This window comes from Melitaea cinxia, chromosome 17 (assembly GCF_905220565.1).
Source record: "Melitaea cinxia chromosome 17, ilMelCinx1.1, whole genome shotgun sequence".
NCBI classification, from domain to species: Eukaryota; Metazoa; Arthropoda; class Insecta; order Lepidoptera; family Nymphalidae; genus Melitaea; species Melitaea cinxia.
The window spans coordinates 8,184,874-8,203,687 of NC_059410.1; the positions used below are offsets into that span (position 1 = coordinate 8,184,874).

Below are 18,814 nucleotides of genomic sequence, written 5' to 3' on the forward strand. Positions count from 1 at the left end.
CAACTTCTAACACCTCCAACACCTCCAACACCTCCAACATCCCCATCACGTCCAACACCCCAACACCCCCAACACCCCCAACACCCCCAACACACCCAACACTCCAACACCTCCAATACCACAACACCCCCAACACCCCTAACACCTCTAACACCTCCAACACCTGCACCACCTCCAACACCTCCAATACCCCAACACCCCCAACACCCCCAACACCTCTAAAACCTCCAACACCTGCACCACCTCCAACACCTCCAACTTCTGCAACACCTGTAACTTCTGCAACACCTGCAAAACCTGCATCACCTGCAACACCTGCAACACCCGCAACACTTGCAACACCTGCAACACCGGCAACACCCCCAACACCTGCAACACCTACCCACACAAATATGAATTAGTCGGAGGAACATTAGCTCAACTCAACAACAAACGCATAACATAACACAGAAGGATCACGAAAATAAACAAAATATCGCAAAAAACCGGCGCAAGCGTCAGAAATTAGCAGACATTTGTAATTTATATCAAAGAGAATTGTATTGTGTGAATTTAACACAATACAATTTGTGTTTAGCGCCATCTAGGTATATGAATTATAAACATGCTTTAAAACTGCCATCTCTTATTTATAGTTGTCACTTTTTTTACGATTATAATCCGACAATATTAAAAAACACATCTAAATCTATTTTGTAGAGAGACTACATATACTTCGTGATTTTGTATCATTGTACCTATTGCTGTCCCCAGTTTTTTGTACTAAGATTAATCGCCCTGCATCTTGCCGTGCGACTGACCAACTAAGTTGGAGATAGTCAGCGAGCTTGTATAAGGTAACCGTGCTAATGAACAGTTGGACAACTTTTAATTGTACGTCGATCGGAAGTGTATTTCGATTCTGATACGATCGGTATCCAATTAATTAGTTGGACAACTTAGTTGGAGAAGATGTGTGGGCTTCCATATGTCACTATACCTATTAGTATACTCTGCGATTTAGTCATAAATGCGTTCGGCCAACTTAATTGTAAGTGTGCGGGAGCACTAATACTTAATCTGTAAGTTTCTGTAAGTATTAGTATACTCTGTGTCTGTAAGTTAAAAACTCTTTGGCATTGGCACTTATATACTCTTTGCTCTTTGGTTACAAAGCATAGAAGTGAGAAGTCGGACGTTTGTTGATTTTATATAATGTGTTGTAGTTTTTAAATTGGATTAAAAAGTGATACTAACAAAAATCTGAAGAAAAATTGTGTTATTATGATGCGACGACAAAGCTGACGTTATGTGGCGAAAAGTAATTCGATTACAGTAGCTAAGTTATGGTTCCCTTTCAGGGATTTTGAAATAATTTCGTAACATTAAATGGCAGAGAATTAAAACGTAAAAAAAAAAATGGATGGAACAAATGGATCAGATTTACCACCCGTTACTGAAGAATCTTTTTGTAAATACGTCTTATATTATGAAATGAACAACTCAAGGTAACGAATTATTCTCTGTTGTCCTTGTGCAGGTTGCTTAATGTTATTGTGCTCACGTTTGTTATTTTTTCTCCAGAGTCCGCATTTGGGATTTAATAATATTGATACCCAACGCTCTGTTCGTGCTGTTTCTCGTGGTGAGATTTAACAAGGCTCAGTTGAAATTGCGTGCGACTAGTAGTCCTATATTCCTGACATTCTATACGTTAGTATGGGGTAATGTGATCATCAGTTTGATAAGATGTGCTGTGTCTATGACGGTAAACGCTGCGATGCCGGTCGGTGGCCTGATCGACAAGATTTTATGGGTCACTGTGAGATTTTTTTTACTAGCTACAGAAATGAGTGTGGTCATTTTTGGATTGGCTTTTGGTAAGTTTGTTTATATAAAATTTTGATTTATATTTTGTATGTATAAGTATATTAGCTTTATGCTATAATATAAACCATATCTGTTAAGGATTTGGTGTAAAACAGCACTGTGTTATGATAAACATTACATACTTTGCCAGGGCCCTTTTATGTTGTTGTGTTTGGTTAACGAGTTGTTAATTATTCCTAATTCCAAAAATATACTTAATTTCTTTCTTAAAACAATGTTGTTTATTGTCATATTATTGAGATAAAAATAATTTTATTTACAATGCATTGTGTCACACTTTTTTGTTAATACTTATAAACATAAAAATTGAGTCTTGAGTTTTAAAAGTGGCCATTTGAAATATAATAACATTAAAACAATAATTCAGTAAAAAAAAATCTTAAATTTTTACGTGCCTTTCATTAATGAAAACAATATAAATTTCAGGACACATGGACAGTCGTAGTAGCATCAGATACGTGTTACTGGCTACATCACTAATATCTCTCGCATTTACTGTCACGCAAGGAACATTGGAAATTATAATGCCAGATGATATGTTTCACATAGACACGAGGAACTACGACTTGTTCGGCCATGGTGGAATGTTGTTCTGGTTCACAACCTCACTTGTGTTTGCTGTCATATACTTCACCATATTACTGTTACCTTGGATACCCTTAAGAGAATACTTAGCCTTACCAAGTAAGTAAATTTTATATTTTTCTTGTTATTTATAAAGTGCACACAAGGATACTTGCTGTTGCGTTAGCTATTGTGGGTACAATTCCTACTAATGATGAATATTTGTTTAAGCTATACAGATGTTTCCAGTTGTTTGTGCTTGTATATTGCTTAACTAAATCTTAGCAAGAGCTAGGATTAGGTTACACGTACAAATTCTCAGCATAAAGCTACCAGGCTTTTAAACAGTAATCAATTAAATAACTATACTAATATACATTATGTAATAAATAGTATTAAACAAAATAAACATCATATGTATAATTATTATTATATACTTATGTTCTCACAAAAGGTAGGCAAGGCAAGGCAGTATGAGTCTTTCAAAGTAGCTTATCTATGTAAACAAAGTCAAATTATAAATAAATGGGCTAGGAACTGTTTTTTTACGCTGTGTCTTTTTCACGTGATCTACAGCTACAGGAACCCACATTTGAAGGAACGCAGCTAGGAGTCGAACACCTTATATATGTAATGTAAATCATTATTTGTAAATTTGACCTTAATTGTAATCTATTACGCTTCAACCTGTAAACATCCCGCCTGTAACATCCCACTGCTAGGCATAGGCCTCTTTCTCCATGTAGGAGAAGAATTAGAGCTTAATCCACCACGTTGCTCCAATGCAGGTTGGCGGATATATTCCTTTCCATGAGTAACGATCGCTATCAGGTTACATGATAGCAACCAGGACCGACGGCTTAACATGCTCTCCGAGGCATGGTGGGGAGACCCACAAGGATTGCACAAACACCCAGACCATGGCAAACACCTGTATGGCCAATACAAATGTTTGTCATGTGCAGGAACGAACCTGCAACCGCCAGCGCAACATGCACAATCCATGGTTGTGACCGTTGCGCCAACGCGGCGTCGATGTAATCAATTAATTTAGATCAGTCATAAAAGTCCATGCTGTGTGGTTCGGGCAATAAGAATATAACCACCTTCTCTCTTCCCGTGGGTGTCGTACGAGGCAACTAAGGGATAACAGTTCCAATACCACCTTGGAATTTAAACAGCGGACCGATGGCGGGATAACCATTCATCTGCTGGCTTTGAAATACACAGGCCGAAGACCAGCAGCAGCGTCTTCGGTGCAACAAAGCCAGGCCCCTGCGGTTTCCAACCCGCCTGCCCAGCGTGGTGACTATTGGCAAAACACATGAGTTCACGCTATTTTTAACGCAAACTTGAGGAGGCCTATGTCCAGCAGTGGACTGTATTAGGCTGAAGTACAAACTATTATTTGTAATTGTCAAATACAGTATTGATAAAAGTCAACTATACTATTAAAAGATAAAAAAAATCTATGTTAAGGTCAATATTTTAAATAGAGTTTTACTTAAACTCTATTTAAAATGTAACGAACTATATTTTAGTTGCACTCTTATTGTTTCTTTTAAGTTTTTTTATTTTATAAGCTGTCCCAATGAACTTATTTTTTTTTTCTTGAATCTTGATCATTTTTTCATAGTCTTTCATTTTATATTATTGTATGTTGTGTGCAGTTGTTCAGAAGGTGAGTGCGTACATACGTTCGGCTAATCATTTTTATTTATATACACTCATTTATTTTATCACATAAAAATTAGGTATTTATGTCCATTACGATGTCTACTAAAAATTTATTGGATTTAAAAGAAATTTAATTTTAATAGGTCTAAATATTAAAAAAAAAATATAAAAAAAATCCAATTGAATATATGTTTTTTTAGATATGGAACACTAAACAGCATAGGGCAGAAAAGTTAAAATAAACAATTTTGTTCTACTTAACATGCTAATGAATTGAGAATGACTCACAAATACTTCGAAAAAATGAAATTGTTTCATTAGTAAATAAAATTTTTGGAAGTAAAACAAAGTTGAGGTTTCTTTCTTATCGATTGACGCACATACTTATCAGTATGTATAATATTTAGTCTCATTGTACTATGTGTGTGTGTTTTTAACTTTATTTGTGTTTTACCAAAATACAACTAAAGTTATACAACTAAACTTCATTGTTTTATTAAAAAAAACTGTGAATTGCTACTTAATAAATTTATCAAAGCTACAGACAAAGTATACAATAATAATAGTCACAATATTCTAAAAAATCCTTTCAATTGCAATGATTAATACAATACTTGGCAATAAAATGTAGTTTTATGTTCTTGACCAATTGCTTTTTTTATAAATACAACATTATAAAAGTAAATTATTGCACTGGTGACAATCATTGACAATTTTTTACCGATCTTTTCAATCTACCATAAAAGAACACAATGATAAATGAAAGACGGCTTAAGTTTAATTTTGGTTTATATTTTCACGAGCTACGCCTCTCGATTTTGCCCAAGTACTTTTCAATCCAGTGGGAATATGGGAATAACAAGTAGCCTATGTGTTATTCTGATTACCAAGTTTCGTTACAACAATTTTAGTACGTTTTGCTTGAAAGAGTAACATCCATCCATCCATCCTTAAAAACTTTCGCATTTTTATTATTAGTAGGTATATAAAAATGATAAAGAAGCTTTTAATAAAATACACTTTGTTGTGTATATTTTCGGTATTTAATTTCTTATTTGTTTTTAAATGTAATAAAGTTACATTTATGTTGTGTTATAATAGTTTAAACAAGTTTCACTATATCGCACCCTTAATAAAACAAAGATGTAACTCAAAAATCGCAATTTGTGGGAATTGGCGTTTGAAGTTTAGCACTTTTTCCGCATTGTGTTTGATTAAAAATTACCAATTATTTGTAATGCTTTTAATGACTTTTATTATTGATATCAGTAGTTTAAAGTACAGAGATTAATAGAATAATAGAAAAACAACTGTGTTAAAATCCATAATAGCTGTAAAATGGAGATGAAAAAAAAGTTCCGACTTAAATCTCTTTATGCCAAAAATTACTTAGTAATTTAGGTAGTATTTCAAAAAAAATCTCTTTAGTATTAAAACATAACAAAATGTTTTAAAAATAAATCACAATGTTTCGTTTTATGATTATTTAATTGTAATTATGATGCTGTATGTACTAATGCATCATTTTTTTATAAAACGAAAACTGAAATTTATCACCTTTTTTTTAAATTAAACAAATTTTTATTAATCATCCGATATTTATATATCTCTTTATGGCTACAAATATTGTTTTTTAAACAAAACAAAAACTATACACTATTATAAGAATTAGGTACAATTAGTCTCTAGTACTTTGTGGCTACGGGTACTGTGTGGCTACGGGTACTGTGTGGCTACGGTACCAAAGAATATAGCCACCCCCTCTCTTCCCGTGGGTGTCGTAAGAGGCGACTAAGGGATAACACAGTTCCACTACCACCTTGGAACTTAAAAAGCCGACCGGTGGCGGGATAACCACCCAACTGCTGGCTTTGAAATACACAGGCCGAAGACGGGCAGCAGCGTCTTCGGTGCGACAAAGCCAGTACTGCGGTCACCAACCCGCCTGCCCAGCGTGGTGACTAAGGGCAAAACACATGAGTTCACGCTATTTTTGGCGTAAACTTGTGGAGGCCTATGTCCAGCAGTGGACTGTATAGGCTGTAATGATGATGATGAGTCTCTAGTAAATATCTCCTAAAATCACAAATAATTACTAACCACAAATAATCTAATATATAAAATTCTTGTGTCGCGGTGTTTGTAGTTAAACTCCTCCGAAACGGCTAGACCGATTCACACGAAATTTTGTGTGCATATCGGGTAGGTCTGAGAATCGAACAACATCTATTTTTCATACCCCTAAGTTATCATATATGGCAAAACAACGTTTGCGGGGTCAGCTAGTAAATAGTATAAAAATCAGCAGTCTCTTCTTTCTTATATTGTCTATCATCTTGTTTTTGCTCATTGTTTGAATTATCATATGATACACATATATCACACTGACCTTTTTTTGGTTGGTGAAACCCTAAGTTAAATACCGTCGGAATCAATATTTTCTGCACATTTGAATCGTCTCGCCATAAGACTCGACGAATTCCAACCACCAGAGCAGGTTGGGTTTCGAAATGACTACAACACCGTAGACCACATCCATACTGTTCGACAGATTATTCAAAAGACAGAGACATATAATCAGCCGCTGTGTATGGAATTTGTGGACTGCGAGAAAGCCTTCAACTGTGTCGAGACCTGGGCTGTCCTGGACTCTCTGCAGAGATGTCATATCGACTGGCGATATATCGTGGTACTGAGATGTATGTACGACGCAACGACGATGACCGTTCATGTCCAGGACCAGAGAACAAGACCTATTTCCCTGTGGCGTGGGGTAAGACAGCAAGATGTAATATCACCGAAACTGTTTACCACTGCGCTGGAGGATATCTTTAAGACCTTGAACAAGGCATCAATGTCAACGGTGAATACATCTCACCTTCATTTCGCCGACGATATCGTCATCTTTGCGGACACGTTAGATGAGTTAGGCCAAATGCTAGCCGGTCTAAACGAGTCCTCCCGACGTGTCGTTCTCTGTATGAACTTGGACAAAACGAAAGTTATGTCTAACAACCAAGTCATACCGAGACAGGTATCGGTCGATGGTACCCTTCTCTAAGTTGTTCAGGATTATATTTACTTAGGCCATACTATCCAACTAGGCCGCAACAACTTTGAGAAGGAGGCGATAGGAGAATTCGGTGGGGCTGGGCGGCATTTGGCAGGCTTCGTCGAGTCTTCACTTCGAAGATTCCGCAATGCTTGAAGACAAAAATCTTCGAGCAATACGTCCTGCCTGTGTTAACATTACCAAGCCGAGACATGGACACTGACGAAGGGACTGGTCCACAAATATAAAGTCCCTCAACGTGCAATGGAACTGGCCATGCTTGGGATTTCCCTCAAAGATAGGATTAGAAACGAGACTACCGCGAGAGAACGAAAGTAACCGATAAAGCCCACAGAATTAGCAAGTTGAAGTGGCAGTGGGCTGGTCATCTGTGGCGCAGGACCGGTGGCTGTTGGAGCAGACGCATCCTGGAGAAGAGATCGCGTCTTGGCAAACACAGTGTGTGACGTCCTCTGGCCCGTTGGACCGACGATCTACCTAAGATTGCCGGTGTAAGCTGGATGAGGATTGCGGAAAACCGGGATGTCTAGCGCGAACTTGGGAAGGCCTATGTCCAGCAGTGCATTGCAATAGGCTGAACTGACTGACAAATATTTGGTTTATTATTGCAGTCAGAGTCAGAAGAACTTTGATTTTCAAACATAAAATTTCTTCTGTTGACAGGCTTATTAAACAACGTATTAAAATCTACAGTGCATCGTCGTCACTCAGGTTGACGTCACTTAGATCTGTGTATTATACTGGAGAAATATTGTAACTGGCCACACTATTGTAATTTCGTCGCTCTCTCAACTGAATTTGCTCATATTTTGCTCAGTATTTTGTGGTGAATTGGTGCAAGACGTCTTTTCTTCACAATCCGTTGTAAAGTTTTGTGGGGCAGGGTTTTGGGTAGGCAATGAACTATTGGAGCTTGAAAAACTGGATGAAGATGAGCTAGAAGAGCTTGACGATGATGAGCTAGATGAATCGGAACTAGATTAAGATGATCTTGAAGACGAACCAGAGGACTGTAAATGGCTAGTATTATTTAGGTGTCATTTTTCTCGTCAACTCATAAGTGACAGTAAAATATTGAGTCGGTGTCATCATTTTTGTCAGCTCTGCAGTTACATTTTTGGGCTCTGGAGATATATGTATTTTGTTGATTTTCCTCTTCAACCTGCATAACTTCTTTAGTCTAATATAACAATAATTGATAACACTGTAGTATATTTTAAGGATGAATAATAATCAGAATTATTTAACGTCAAAATAGCAGCATTGTTGAATGACAATGATCTATTCAGTCGTATTGCCATAAAAGAGTAACAATCATCCATCCATACGTCATCCTCATAAACTTTCACATTTATTACAGTAATCAGATGAAAAAAAATTATAACTTATTACACTATTATTATATTACTTAAAAAGCCGACCGGTGGCGGGATAACCATCCAACTGCTGGCTTTGAAATACACAGGCCGAAGACGGGCAGCAGCGTCTTCGGAGCGACAAAGCCAGCCCTGCGGTCACCAACCCGCCTGCCCAGCGTGGTGACTATTGGCAAAACACATAAGTTCACGCTATTTTTGGCGAAAGCTTATGGAGGCCTATGTCAGTGGACTGTATAGGTTGTAATGATACACTATTATGTTTATCTTATAACTTTTACGCTCGATACGCTGAAACTTAACAAAAATTGTGAGCTCTAAGACGACTCCGTTTTCAAAACCTATACAAATAAGCACAACAGTTACAAGTTATTCTTAACTTTTACACGAAAAGGGAATTAATGTTGAAAGTTTTTACTTATCTTTCGTCATTCTAAATAATAAAAAGAAGTAAACAAAAGTGACTTTTATAAATAGCCTTATTTATTACAATAAAGTGATACTTAACCAATTACTCCAACAACTAAGGCATATATTTCAATATAAAACCGAAGTGTTAGGCGTTAATTTTGTAAAATTTGTCAGTTTTTAAAACAAAACCGAAGTAAATCCAAATGTTACACATCATTATCAAATGTGTTTTCTGAGAGAATGAAGTATAACAAAAATCATCTTTTTATTTTAAATCCCTTTTAATCTAATATCGAATTATTTGATGTTACTCAAAACGGCAGCACTTTAATCTCCGCTCACTGCCGGTGCATCTCTGAATCACGCCACTTTATAAGAACTGACTTGTCAGTTCCAGTTCATAGAAAAGAGAGCAACAGTCGCGTATCTCTCTGTATCTTATAGTTAAAACGCCGGAGTCGAAGTCTACCTATTCTTTATGCGACGAAGACGGGTTTTCTTGTAAAATCTCCAAATCCACAAATTTTGAGTTACATCTTTGTTTTATTAAAGGTGCGATATCATCAGAAATCAACTGCTACGGTGCATGCACGCGACTTCGTAAGTGTTAACTTTTGCGATAGTTTTATTACGAGTCACTTTAAAACATACTTTTGGATGTTACAATAGTGTAAAAAAAAACCCTTTTTTTGTATATTAAAATTGTAAATATACAGACATATGTGTGAGATATTTACGAAAACCGAAATGTAGGGTTTTTTATAGGTGAATTTAAATATTTATTTCAAATCTAATAAATGAATTCAAATGTATAATCTTTGTTAGGTATAAAAAAAAACAGTATTTTTGTGCGATGTATATTTGTAATTACGTTCTCGAAAACGGCTCTAACGATTTGTGAAATTTTGCAATACCCCTGTTTTGTTATAATCTCATAATTGAATAAGTCGTTTACCTTATAATTTTACACAAAAAAAAATCCTGCGTAATTTTGTACGTAATTTGTTCGCCGTAGCAGTGCTGAATAGCTCAATGTGTTGGCCTATATTTTGTTTGTAAAGTGATTTTTTTTTGCGTTATGCGTACGTTTTATCCGTGGGGTTAAAAAAAAATTGGGAAAGTTTATTTTCTCTATTTCCCTCTGTCTAGGGTTCGTGATTCTTGTCCAAACAATATTTTAAATAAAAATAAATAATAAATGAAAAAATATATATATATATATATATATATATATTTGTAGAATAGAAATTACAGTAACGTAACTAAAAACCTAATTATTGTTCATATCAATTAGTTAATTGGAGTTAATTAAAAATGCATTACAATCTCATTAAGATTACTATACATACATTAATATAGGCGTAGTGTTGATAAGGGCATTGTTGATATTTCCTTTACATCGGTAAACAATAAATCAAATAATAAACTTAACAAGAATACACTTGTTTATCTATACTGATATTATAAATAAAGTTCCTGAATGAGTTTGTTCGTAAGTATAACAAAAATTACTTTACCGATTTTAGAATGTATACAATTAGAAAGCGTTGCCCATGAAGATATATATAAAGGCCTAAAGGTATATAAGTCACGATATGACTTAGTTTAGAGATACAGTAGTCGTAAGTGTTAACACGAATATAATCTGGGCCAACGTCTTATATATTACATAATAATGATATTACGTTTATGAACTTTCATTTTTTCTTGTAATTTATTTACTAGTACAAAAAATATGCAGGCGTGTTATATGATATAAGTTGAAACGTTTTAATTATTTTATTAGTTTGATTTTCTTGTATGATGATTATGTTTTCGTAATACTGTTATTTTTCTTTTCAACATAAATGTGTCGAACTTTAAGGCAAAATAATATCACTCTTCTGTTTGTTTGTTGGAATAGATAAAATCTTTCATAATTAGAATGCTATTTTAACCAAAACTCACAAGTCGCCTTATCTAGTTCATTAAAAATGTAGTAAAATTTAACTTTTATGTATGGTAATATCGATGGCTCCTAAGTATACTGAGTCAACTCTACTTTTAATAACTTTATTTTTTTGTTACATAGGTAAATAGGAAATGAAGTAAATGTTATTAACATCTTAAAAAATGAAATTATCAAAAGTTGTTAGTTGACTCAGTATACTTAGGAGCCATCGATATGTTATACATATAATTATTATACGCCAATTATGACGACGCGACGTTTTGTGTAACGGTCACTTGTTCTGGCTCGTGTCTGTTGCGTTGGCGGTCGCAGGTTCGAACCCCGTAAACGACAAACATTTGTATAGGTCCTATACTATAGGCCAAACAGATGTTTGCAGTATGACATATTGTGTGTGTTTCCGGACACAGGAGAAAACTAGTGGGGGCTGTTAAAATCACATTTAACATAGTATAAATTTAGTGAATGTTATTGATTCGTTTTAGAGAATTTGTAATAAAATACGAACGCGATACTTAATGGAATACAATACTTCGTTTGCAGTGAATAACTTGTCAGTATTGGGAAGTCTTACGAGTGTATTGTAATCACCCTGCCGTCTTTAGTCGTTTGTAAAAGAATCTAGAATTTTTTTGTTTGGAACAAAATAAAAACTTTAACGTGGAACTAGATTAATATAATATAAAAACTGTATGATTTAGATTAAAAAGTAAACAAGAACATAATGAGATGGTCAATTTAGTAACAAATACTATTTGATTTTGATAAACATGTTTTGTGTTGTCGTTCCAATGTAGAGGTGAGTCAGCGCGGGAAATTATATAACAAATGGAGTCTTGCAAATTGCTGCGTATTTAAAATTAGCTGTGCCTGCGACTTCATCCGCGTGGAATTTAACAAAAAAGTTATTATTCAGTTCGCAGAGTTATAAAATAAATAAATTTCTTAAATAAAAGTAGCGTAAGTTGCTCCTTATTACATCAGCTATCTAGCAGCTAGCCAGTGAAATTCCCGTCAAAATCGGTCCAGCCGTTTCAGAGATTAGCCCGAACAAACAGACAGACAAAAGTTGTAAAAAATGTTATTTTGGTATATGTACCGTGTATACACCCACGTGCATTTAGTAAAAAGCGCTTATTTTAATATTGCAAACAGACACTCTAATTTTATTTATTTGTATAGAATAATCACAGACCATGTAAGGTGACCACACCCACTCAATGTCTAGATGTTTGCATTTGTTTACTTAGTGGATTTAAAATTTTTGGATACCATATGCATAACTTTTGTATTGCTACAATAAAGTTTTATCGTCCTTTTTAAGATTACATGGCTAATTAAAATTAGCAGCATTTTATATACACTTAAAAAATGATAAATGTTCTATAGGTATCTAAAACTATATACTTAAACAAGTTGAGTGTATTCGTGTTTCGAATTGTTGATTTCTTTTGAACATAACAAGATAGATACTTAACTTTTTTCACCCGACTTCCAAAAAAAGGAGGAGGTTCTCAATTCGATTTAGATTTTTTATGTATGTGTAACCTCATAACTTTTGACCTTGTGGACCGATTTCGATGATTTTTTTTATTTAATCGAAAGGTGGTGCGTCTCACGTGTGGTCCCATTTAAATTTAATCGAGATTCTGACAAGTACTTTTCGAGTTATAGGTACCTACTACTATTTTTTCGTAGATCTACGTTGTATTATACCGCATACCTTTTTACTGGGTATTCTGATTTTGACGATTCTTGTTTTGATCGAAACCTGATGCTTGTCTTGAGATCCCATTTAAATTTGATCGAGATCTGATGACGACATTTTGATTAATCCTTGATAATACGTATTTAATTGATTATTTTTTCGTTTGCCTTACTTTATTATTTATATATATTATTATATTACTTTATTATTTATTTATATTACTTGTCAATGTAATTTGTTTTCTTTTTCTTTTGCGAACAAACATAATTATTTATTTTTAAATTGCGCTTTAGAAATATGAGACTAATTGTAACAAATAATTTTAGTATATCTTATAAATGCTTTCTTCTCATAATAATATTTCTGATTCGATGATTTTCGTTACGCTTTCAATTACTATGGTCGCTGCATATCTTTTCATACAGTGGAAGAATGTAATTTCTCATGTATTTGAAGTAAATTACTTCGTGTATGAATGAATGTCTTAATGTCATCATCCATCTTAAAAAATCTGACGTATAATTCAGTTTTTAGTTAAAGGCCAATAGATGATGACATTTAATTCTGCTTATATTTTGTGCTGTGTGGCTACGGCACTAAAGAATTTAGCCACCCCTCTCTTCCCGTGGGTGTCGTAAGAGGCGACTAAGGGATAACAAGGTTCCACAACCTTCTTGGAACTTAAGAAGCCGACCGATGGCGGGATAACCATCCAACTGCTGGCTTTGAAATACACAGGCCGAAGACGGGCAGCAGCGTCTTCGGTGCGACAAAGCCCGTACTGCGGTCACCAACCCGCCTGCCCAGCGTGGTGACTATGGGCAAAACACATGAGTTCACGTTATTTTTGGCGTAAACTTGTGGAGGCCTATGTCCAGCAGTGGACTGTATAGGCTGTAATGATGATGATGATGATATTTTGTGTTGCTTAATGGACTGGTACTTTATGTTAACGCAAAAAGTAATATTTATATTAGTTTCATTAAGAAAAATTAAGAAAAATTCAACCGTCACATTTTGAAATTTAAAATTTGTACATTTTTTGCTGATATAGTATACATAATTTATCACTTTGATTTTGTCATGATTATTATAGATTGAACTATAATTTTTTCTATTGTATGATATAACTTTATGAAACGCGGCATTCGGCAAAAATTCGGACATAATTGCCAGCAGCCAGTGACTCTAATGTGTCGTTTCTGCTAATGTGCATTGCTATTTTGAGAAAGTATAATTGTGCACTTTGAGTACAAGTTAAAAAAAAAATGGGCTATTAATTAAATTCGACTTGATTAATATTTATTCAGTAGTAACGAAGTAAACGCTGAAACGCTGAATGAAAACGCCATATTAATAATATCATATTTAAATATGTGAAATTTTTGTAGTACATTTACTTGTACATATTATACACACCTTAGTACGTACGCATAGGTATAATTTCTTGACGAAGACTGCAATAAATTAGATAAATTTTTACATTATTTGTTTTTGTATCTAATCGTTCGAAAATGTATCTTTTTGTGTGTGCAATAAAGTTTAATAAATAAAAATAAATCAATCTTTTTTTGTTTTGGCTATTTTCAGAGCAAATATAAAACAAAAAATATAAAAAAGTTGACATATTCACGAAAAATAATTGGGTTTGCTCGTAAGCGAAAAAAACCGATTTCAATTACATTGATAAGTTATTCAACTCGTCGTAGACGACAAAATAGTCAAGTAAATACGCGTTATAAGAATAACTCAAAAACTATTCGTCAGATTTCGATGAGAGAGATCAAATGTAAATAGAAACAAGTGACAAGCATCAGCTTTTGATTAAAAATAAGAATCATCAAAATCGGTTCACTCGGTAAAAAGTTACATACACATAAAAAATACAGTCGAATTGAGAACCTTCTTTTTCGAAGCCGGTTGAACTAAGAAGCTGAGCCTTATCGACGAGCAAAACTAAAAACAACTAAAAATTTTAACGTTATATGAACACCAGCGAATTGATACATATGTTGGACAGTGATGCAAAAGCTAAGATCTAGATTAGGTTGTGGTCAATTTTTTTCTTTTTGTTTATAAATCTTGATAAAAACAATTTTTAATCAGTTTGATATGGGCTTAATTTACTATCTATACCTACTAATGTTATAAAGCTGAAAAATTTGCTTGTTTTGTTTAATCGCGCTAATCTCAGGAATAACTGGTTCAAAATGAATTATTTCTGTTGGATAGCCTATTTTTTTCTTCAAATTAACACACCTAGTTTTTATAGTAAAGATAAAATTGATCAGTCGACCTTGAAATGAGTGTCCAATCGAATTTAAGTAGGTAATCGTTTCTTTTCTTGATGTTTTTTTATCTTGTGTCGACATTTATGTGCTAATAAATGCAGAAAAAATGTAAAATGTAGGTATACTCGTAATGATAGTAATTTTGTATTCGTAAATTCGAAAACAATATATATATTTTGTTATGCGCTTTATAAATTTATTGTAATATAAAATAAAGTTTACGTCGGGCAACTTAAACCTGCTACATAATTGACCTAAAATATTTTTAGAGTATCTACTACCAATTCGGTAAAGGAAACAGTCAAATGTTTTTTAGCTTATGCATGACTGCACACTAGAAGCATTTATTTTATCCGTTGCCGACTCTACAGCCTGGAGCTCTTAAAAAAAGGCCACCTTAGTCGCGACAGGAACAATAAGATTGAGGTGCTTCCCCAGTTGGGTTACTAAAAATTTTGAGCGAGATATACCTCCCTCAAAAAAAAAAAAAAAACTATGCAACTACTTTGGTTGCGGGATATATTTTTTAAGTAATATATTCCCGCTTTGCCCTACCCCACCAGACAGTCCGAGCTGGTTTATTAAAAACAAACGCACCCTTCCAGCGAAGCTCTCGTTCTACCTGTACGTGCTCTTGCTGGCTCTGCTGGACGCGACGCAGGCGGTGGGCGCGGCGCTGCTGACGTGGGGCGCGGCGCCGGCCGGCCTGTGCGTCGTCGACGTCACCGCGTGGCTCTACTTCTCGCTCTACACGCCGCTCGTCTACCACACCTTCCTGAGCGAATTCTTCAGGTACTGGCTGGACTAGTCGTTTTTTTTTTTTGCAAACAGGTTATATAACCAGATAACTATCACCAGTGATTATGTAGTTTGGCAAAATAACGTTTGGTAGCAGTCTGATTATCTGGGCTAGTATCATTATTTCTTTTTTTGTACATTAAAAGTATTTATATAATCAGTAATGTTATGGTTGATTAAGTAATATATACATTTATAGTTCGACTAGCCCATGACCGAAGCAACGTCTTTGGTATTGGCAGTCAGATTATCTGGACTATTATTATTATTATAATTTTTTAATGCATTTGTTACTTGAATATTTTGTTTTATCAGTATACGAGTATAATTGTATTTTACTTGTTCAATCGTTAGTTTTCAATACTTACAAATTATTTCAAACTACGAATTACCACTGTAACAAATAATCCGCATTCAAATAACCTTCCGGGGAAATAAAATGTAGCTGTTTATATAATTGTTTTTATCAATATAAAAAGTCTCGTTCTTATCAATAACCTTTTTATCAAAGCAGACTGTACTCGTGAACTTTACTACCAATCCACAAACCTAACCTGAATGTAATATATTTTTTCATGAAATTTATAAACTTATTTCAATATTTGCACCAAACGACAAATGCATGACGTTGGTAAAATTTACTCTAGAAAAATGTATATTTTAAAAGGTTACTTTTTTGATTCCCGTGTAATATAATAATTATATATTCCAGATCTTCTCAATTTTTTATCACGATGTTTAATTGTTTTATAAATGTTCAAGTATATGTAAACAGAAGCATATATTGAATAAGCAAAATTTTATTTATCAGTACCTAATACACTAGATTGGAGATGGTTTAAATTTATCATTATAAATAATACATATTTTTTAAAACTTATTATAATTTTTTCAGCGTTTCGCAACCGAGCATCATGTTTTCATATAAGGCTCAAATGGATGAGCCCATGGACGATGACCAAGTGTCGCTTCCTCACCAGCAAAGCTTCAGCTCACTCAAAACTGACTCTGATTATATATATCAGGCAAGAAACAATATTTGTTTTCTTTTTCTCATTTCAGAGTTGTTTTCTTGAATGCAAAATAAAATTTATCAGTGGTTGTTCAAGTGCTTTTGAAACATTTGTTTTATCAATATGGTAAAATTGTAGGACAGACATTGTATAAAATAGCCCATGTATAAATTTACTAGGTTTTTAAAAAAAATCTCTGCCAGGAAGAAGTTTTTTTCCTAAGTAAATCAATCAGGTATTAAAAATTACTAGTTACATAAAAACAGTACTAAGTACCTACAGTTTAAATATCAAAAAACTTAGTTTTTCGATGCATATAAGAGAAAAGTAGAGACTGATAGAAGATGTATGTAATTCTTAGTTTCTTCGGCTTGTGTTGTGTTAACTTTATTCTTAAAACTTAGAAAATTTTACATTGTTTCAGCAGAGTAATAGTGTATACGACAGCACGCTTTTTGAAGTTGGAGGGACCACCCCAATGAATCCAGTGTACAGCGCCTCACTTCAAAGTCCTGACTCAATAGCATCTGGGCAATCCTTAGACATTGGATTACCAGCACCAGGATTTCAAACTCAAAACATGCTTTCAACATAACAGAAGAAAAAATATACATAACATTTGCGCCACACATCCAAAGATAAACATAATTTAAGAGTTTAGTAAATATGAAATAATTTTAAACAACTTCTATTTAAGTGTCAAAGTTAAATCGGAATCTCTTGATTTGTGTGTTTTATTGTGATTATAATCAGCTGTGTGATAACTAGAGCCAGTGGACCGACTCGTTAAGACTATAACATCCCATCTGCTTTAAAATTTATGTAATGTATCCATCCACATTTTCATACTAGGCTAAGGCTGAAACAGCATGTATTGTCTATTGTTAAATATTGTTTTATCTGTCTTTAATGAATGAATAATTTTCCCATAAATACTGATCACATAAAACAGTGTACACATCCGACCATATGAAATTTTGTACTTTGATAATTTAGCTGGAAATCTAATTCTTACATAATTCAGCAATTGTCACTTAACTTATTGTCTAAAAATTGTAGAAGAATTAGTTCGTTTCGAACCGTTTTCGCAGCCTACTTCAAAAGGAGTCGAATTCAACGGTAAAATTATTAGCTTGAAATGATATTGTAGAAAAAAAAAATAGTACTGAATAATAAATATGAAATATTCCTCGACACGATAAATTTTTTAGTCGATGTTAAATTGTACAGTTATTTAACAGTATTTGTATTTCATTTTAAGTATTAATATGAATTAACACTTATTATTTTCATTTAAAAGCAGACTTATTGTCGTGAATTGTAAGTGTGAAGATCGAATGTATTGCTACTTTTTGTTTATGATCGACATTGGTTTAAATATTACTTTTATCATACTGTGATGGTTTACCTACCTATTTTAATTTTGTTGTTATTTTTAATGTTTATGAAAATAGTAGTGAAAATAAGTAAGTAATAAACTGAGAACAGCAAAGCTGAGATTTAAAAATATAGTTTATCTGCACTTTCAAGTAAACACTCGCGGAATAGCAAGCAATAAGTTATATGATGACCGCAATAAAATGTATCGTGTTTATTGACTATCTTTGTGTTATGATGAATAGACAACTTGTAGTATGAAACATTTTCGGGTATAGTTGAGTAGCTTGTAAAAAAATATAAGACGGCAAAACGAAAACACTATGCCTTTTACTAGTCTTAGTTTTTATGGTAAGGAAAAAATCGGTTGTAGCTGTTAGATGTAACTGTACTGTAATAGCAGCGGTATTAAACCATCGTTCTTACATCTCAATATCAAAATGAATTAAGTCAATTTAAACCTCGTAATTATAATTGAATCTAATCGAGCAGTAAATGACAAGTTGTCAATTTTCCTTTATGAAATGTGATAGATCACATGTTGTATGTATGTACTATGTACCCATGTGAAACTTATTATTTTAAGTGATATTTTGGTTGATGGCATATATTTTTGTTATTTTCTATCTTAGGAAACTATTAAAGTAACAATTTTATTGAAGTTGTATTTTTATTTCCTTCCTTACAATTTATATTTAGAAAAAAT

The 18,814-nt window shown here is 33.7% G+C and overlaps 1 protein-coding gene across 2 annotated transcripts; it reads left to right on the forward strand.

Annotated features, from left to right (window-relative positions):
* Positions 1 to 1,129: 1,129 nt before the first annotated feature.
* Positions 1,130 to 18,769, forward strand: LOC123661348 (transmembrane protein adipocyte-associated 1 homolog). 2 transcript variants are annotated; one of them, XM_045596316.1, is made up of 6 exons: positions 1,130 to 1,487; positions 1,564 to 1,859; positions 2,296 to 2,553; positions 15,526 to 15,712; positions 16,614 to 16,743; positions 17,156 to 18,769. In XM_045596316.1, the coding sequence occupies exons 1-6, from the start codon at positions 1,399 to 1,401 to the stop codon at positions 17,324 to 17,326; spliced, it is 1,131 nt and encodes a 376-aa protein (XP_045452272.1). In that variant the 5' UTR covers positions 1,130 to 1,398; the 3' UTR covers positions 17,327 to 18,769. The 2 variants fall into 2 exon arrangements, with proteins under 2 accessions (XP_045452272.1, XP_045452273.1); XM_045596317.1 differs by having other exon boundaries at positions 17,159 to 18,769.
* Positions 18,770 to 18,814: the final 45 nt, after the last annotated feature.

Excerpts from the sequence above, each read along its gene's own strand:
- LOC123661348 (XM_045596316.1), top strand. The coding sequence starts at position 1,399 with ATGGATGGAACAAATGGATCAGATTTACCACCCGTTACTGAAGAATCT. Across the intron at positions 15,713-16,613 it reads TTCCTGAGCGAATTCTTCAG|CGTTTCGCAACCGAGCATCA; the intron begins GTACTGGCTGGA and ends TAATTTTTTCAG. Across the intron at positions 16,744-17,155 it reads ACTCTGATTATATATATCAG|CAGAGTAATAGTGTATACGA; the intron begins GCAAGAAACAAT and ends ACATTGTTTCAG.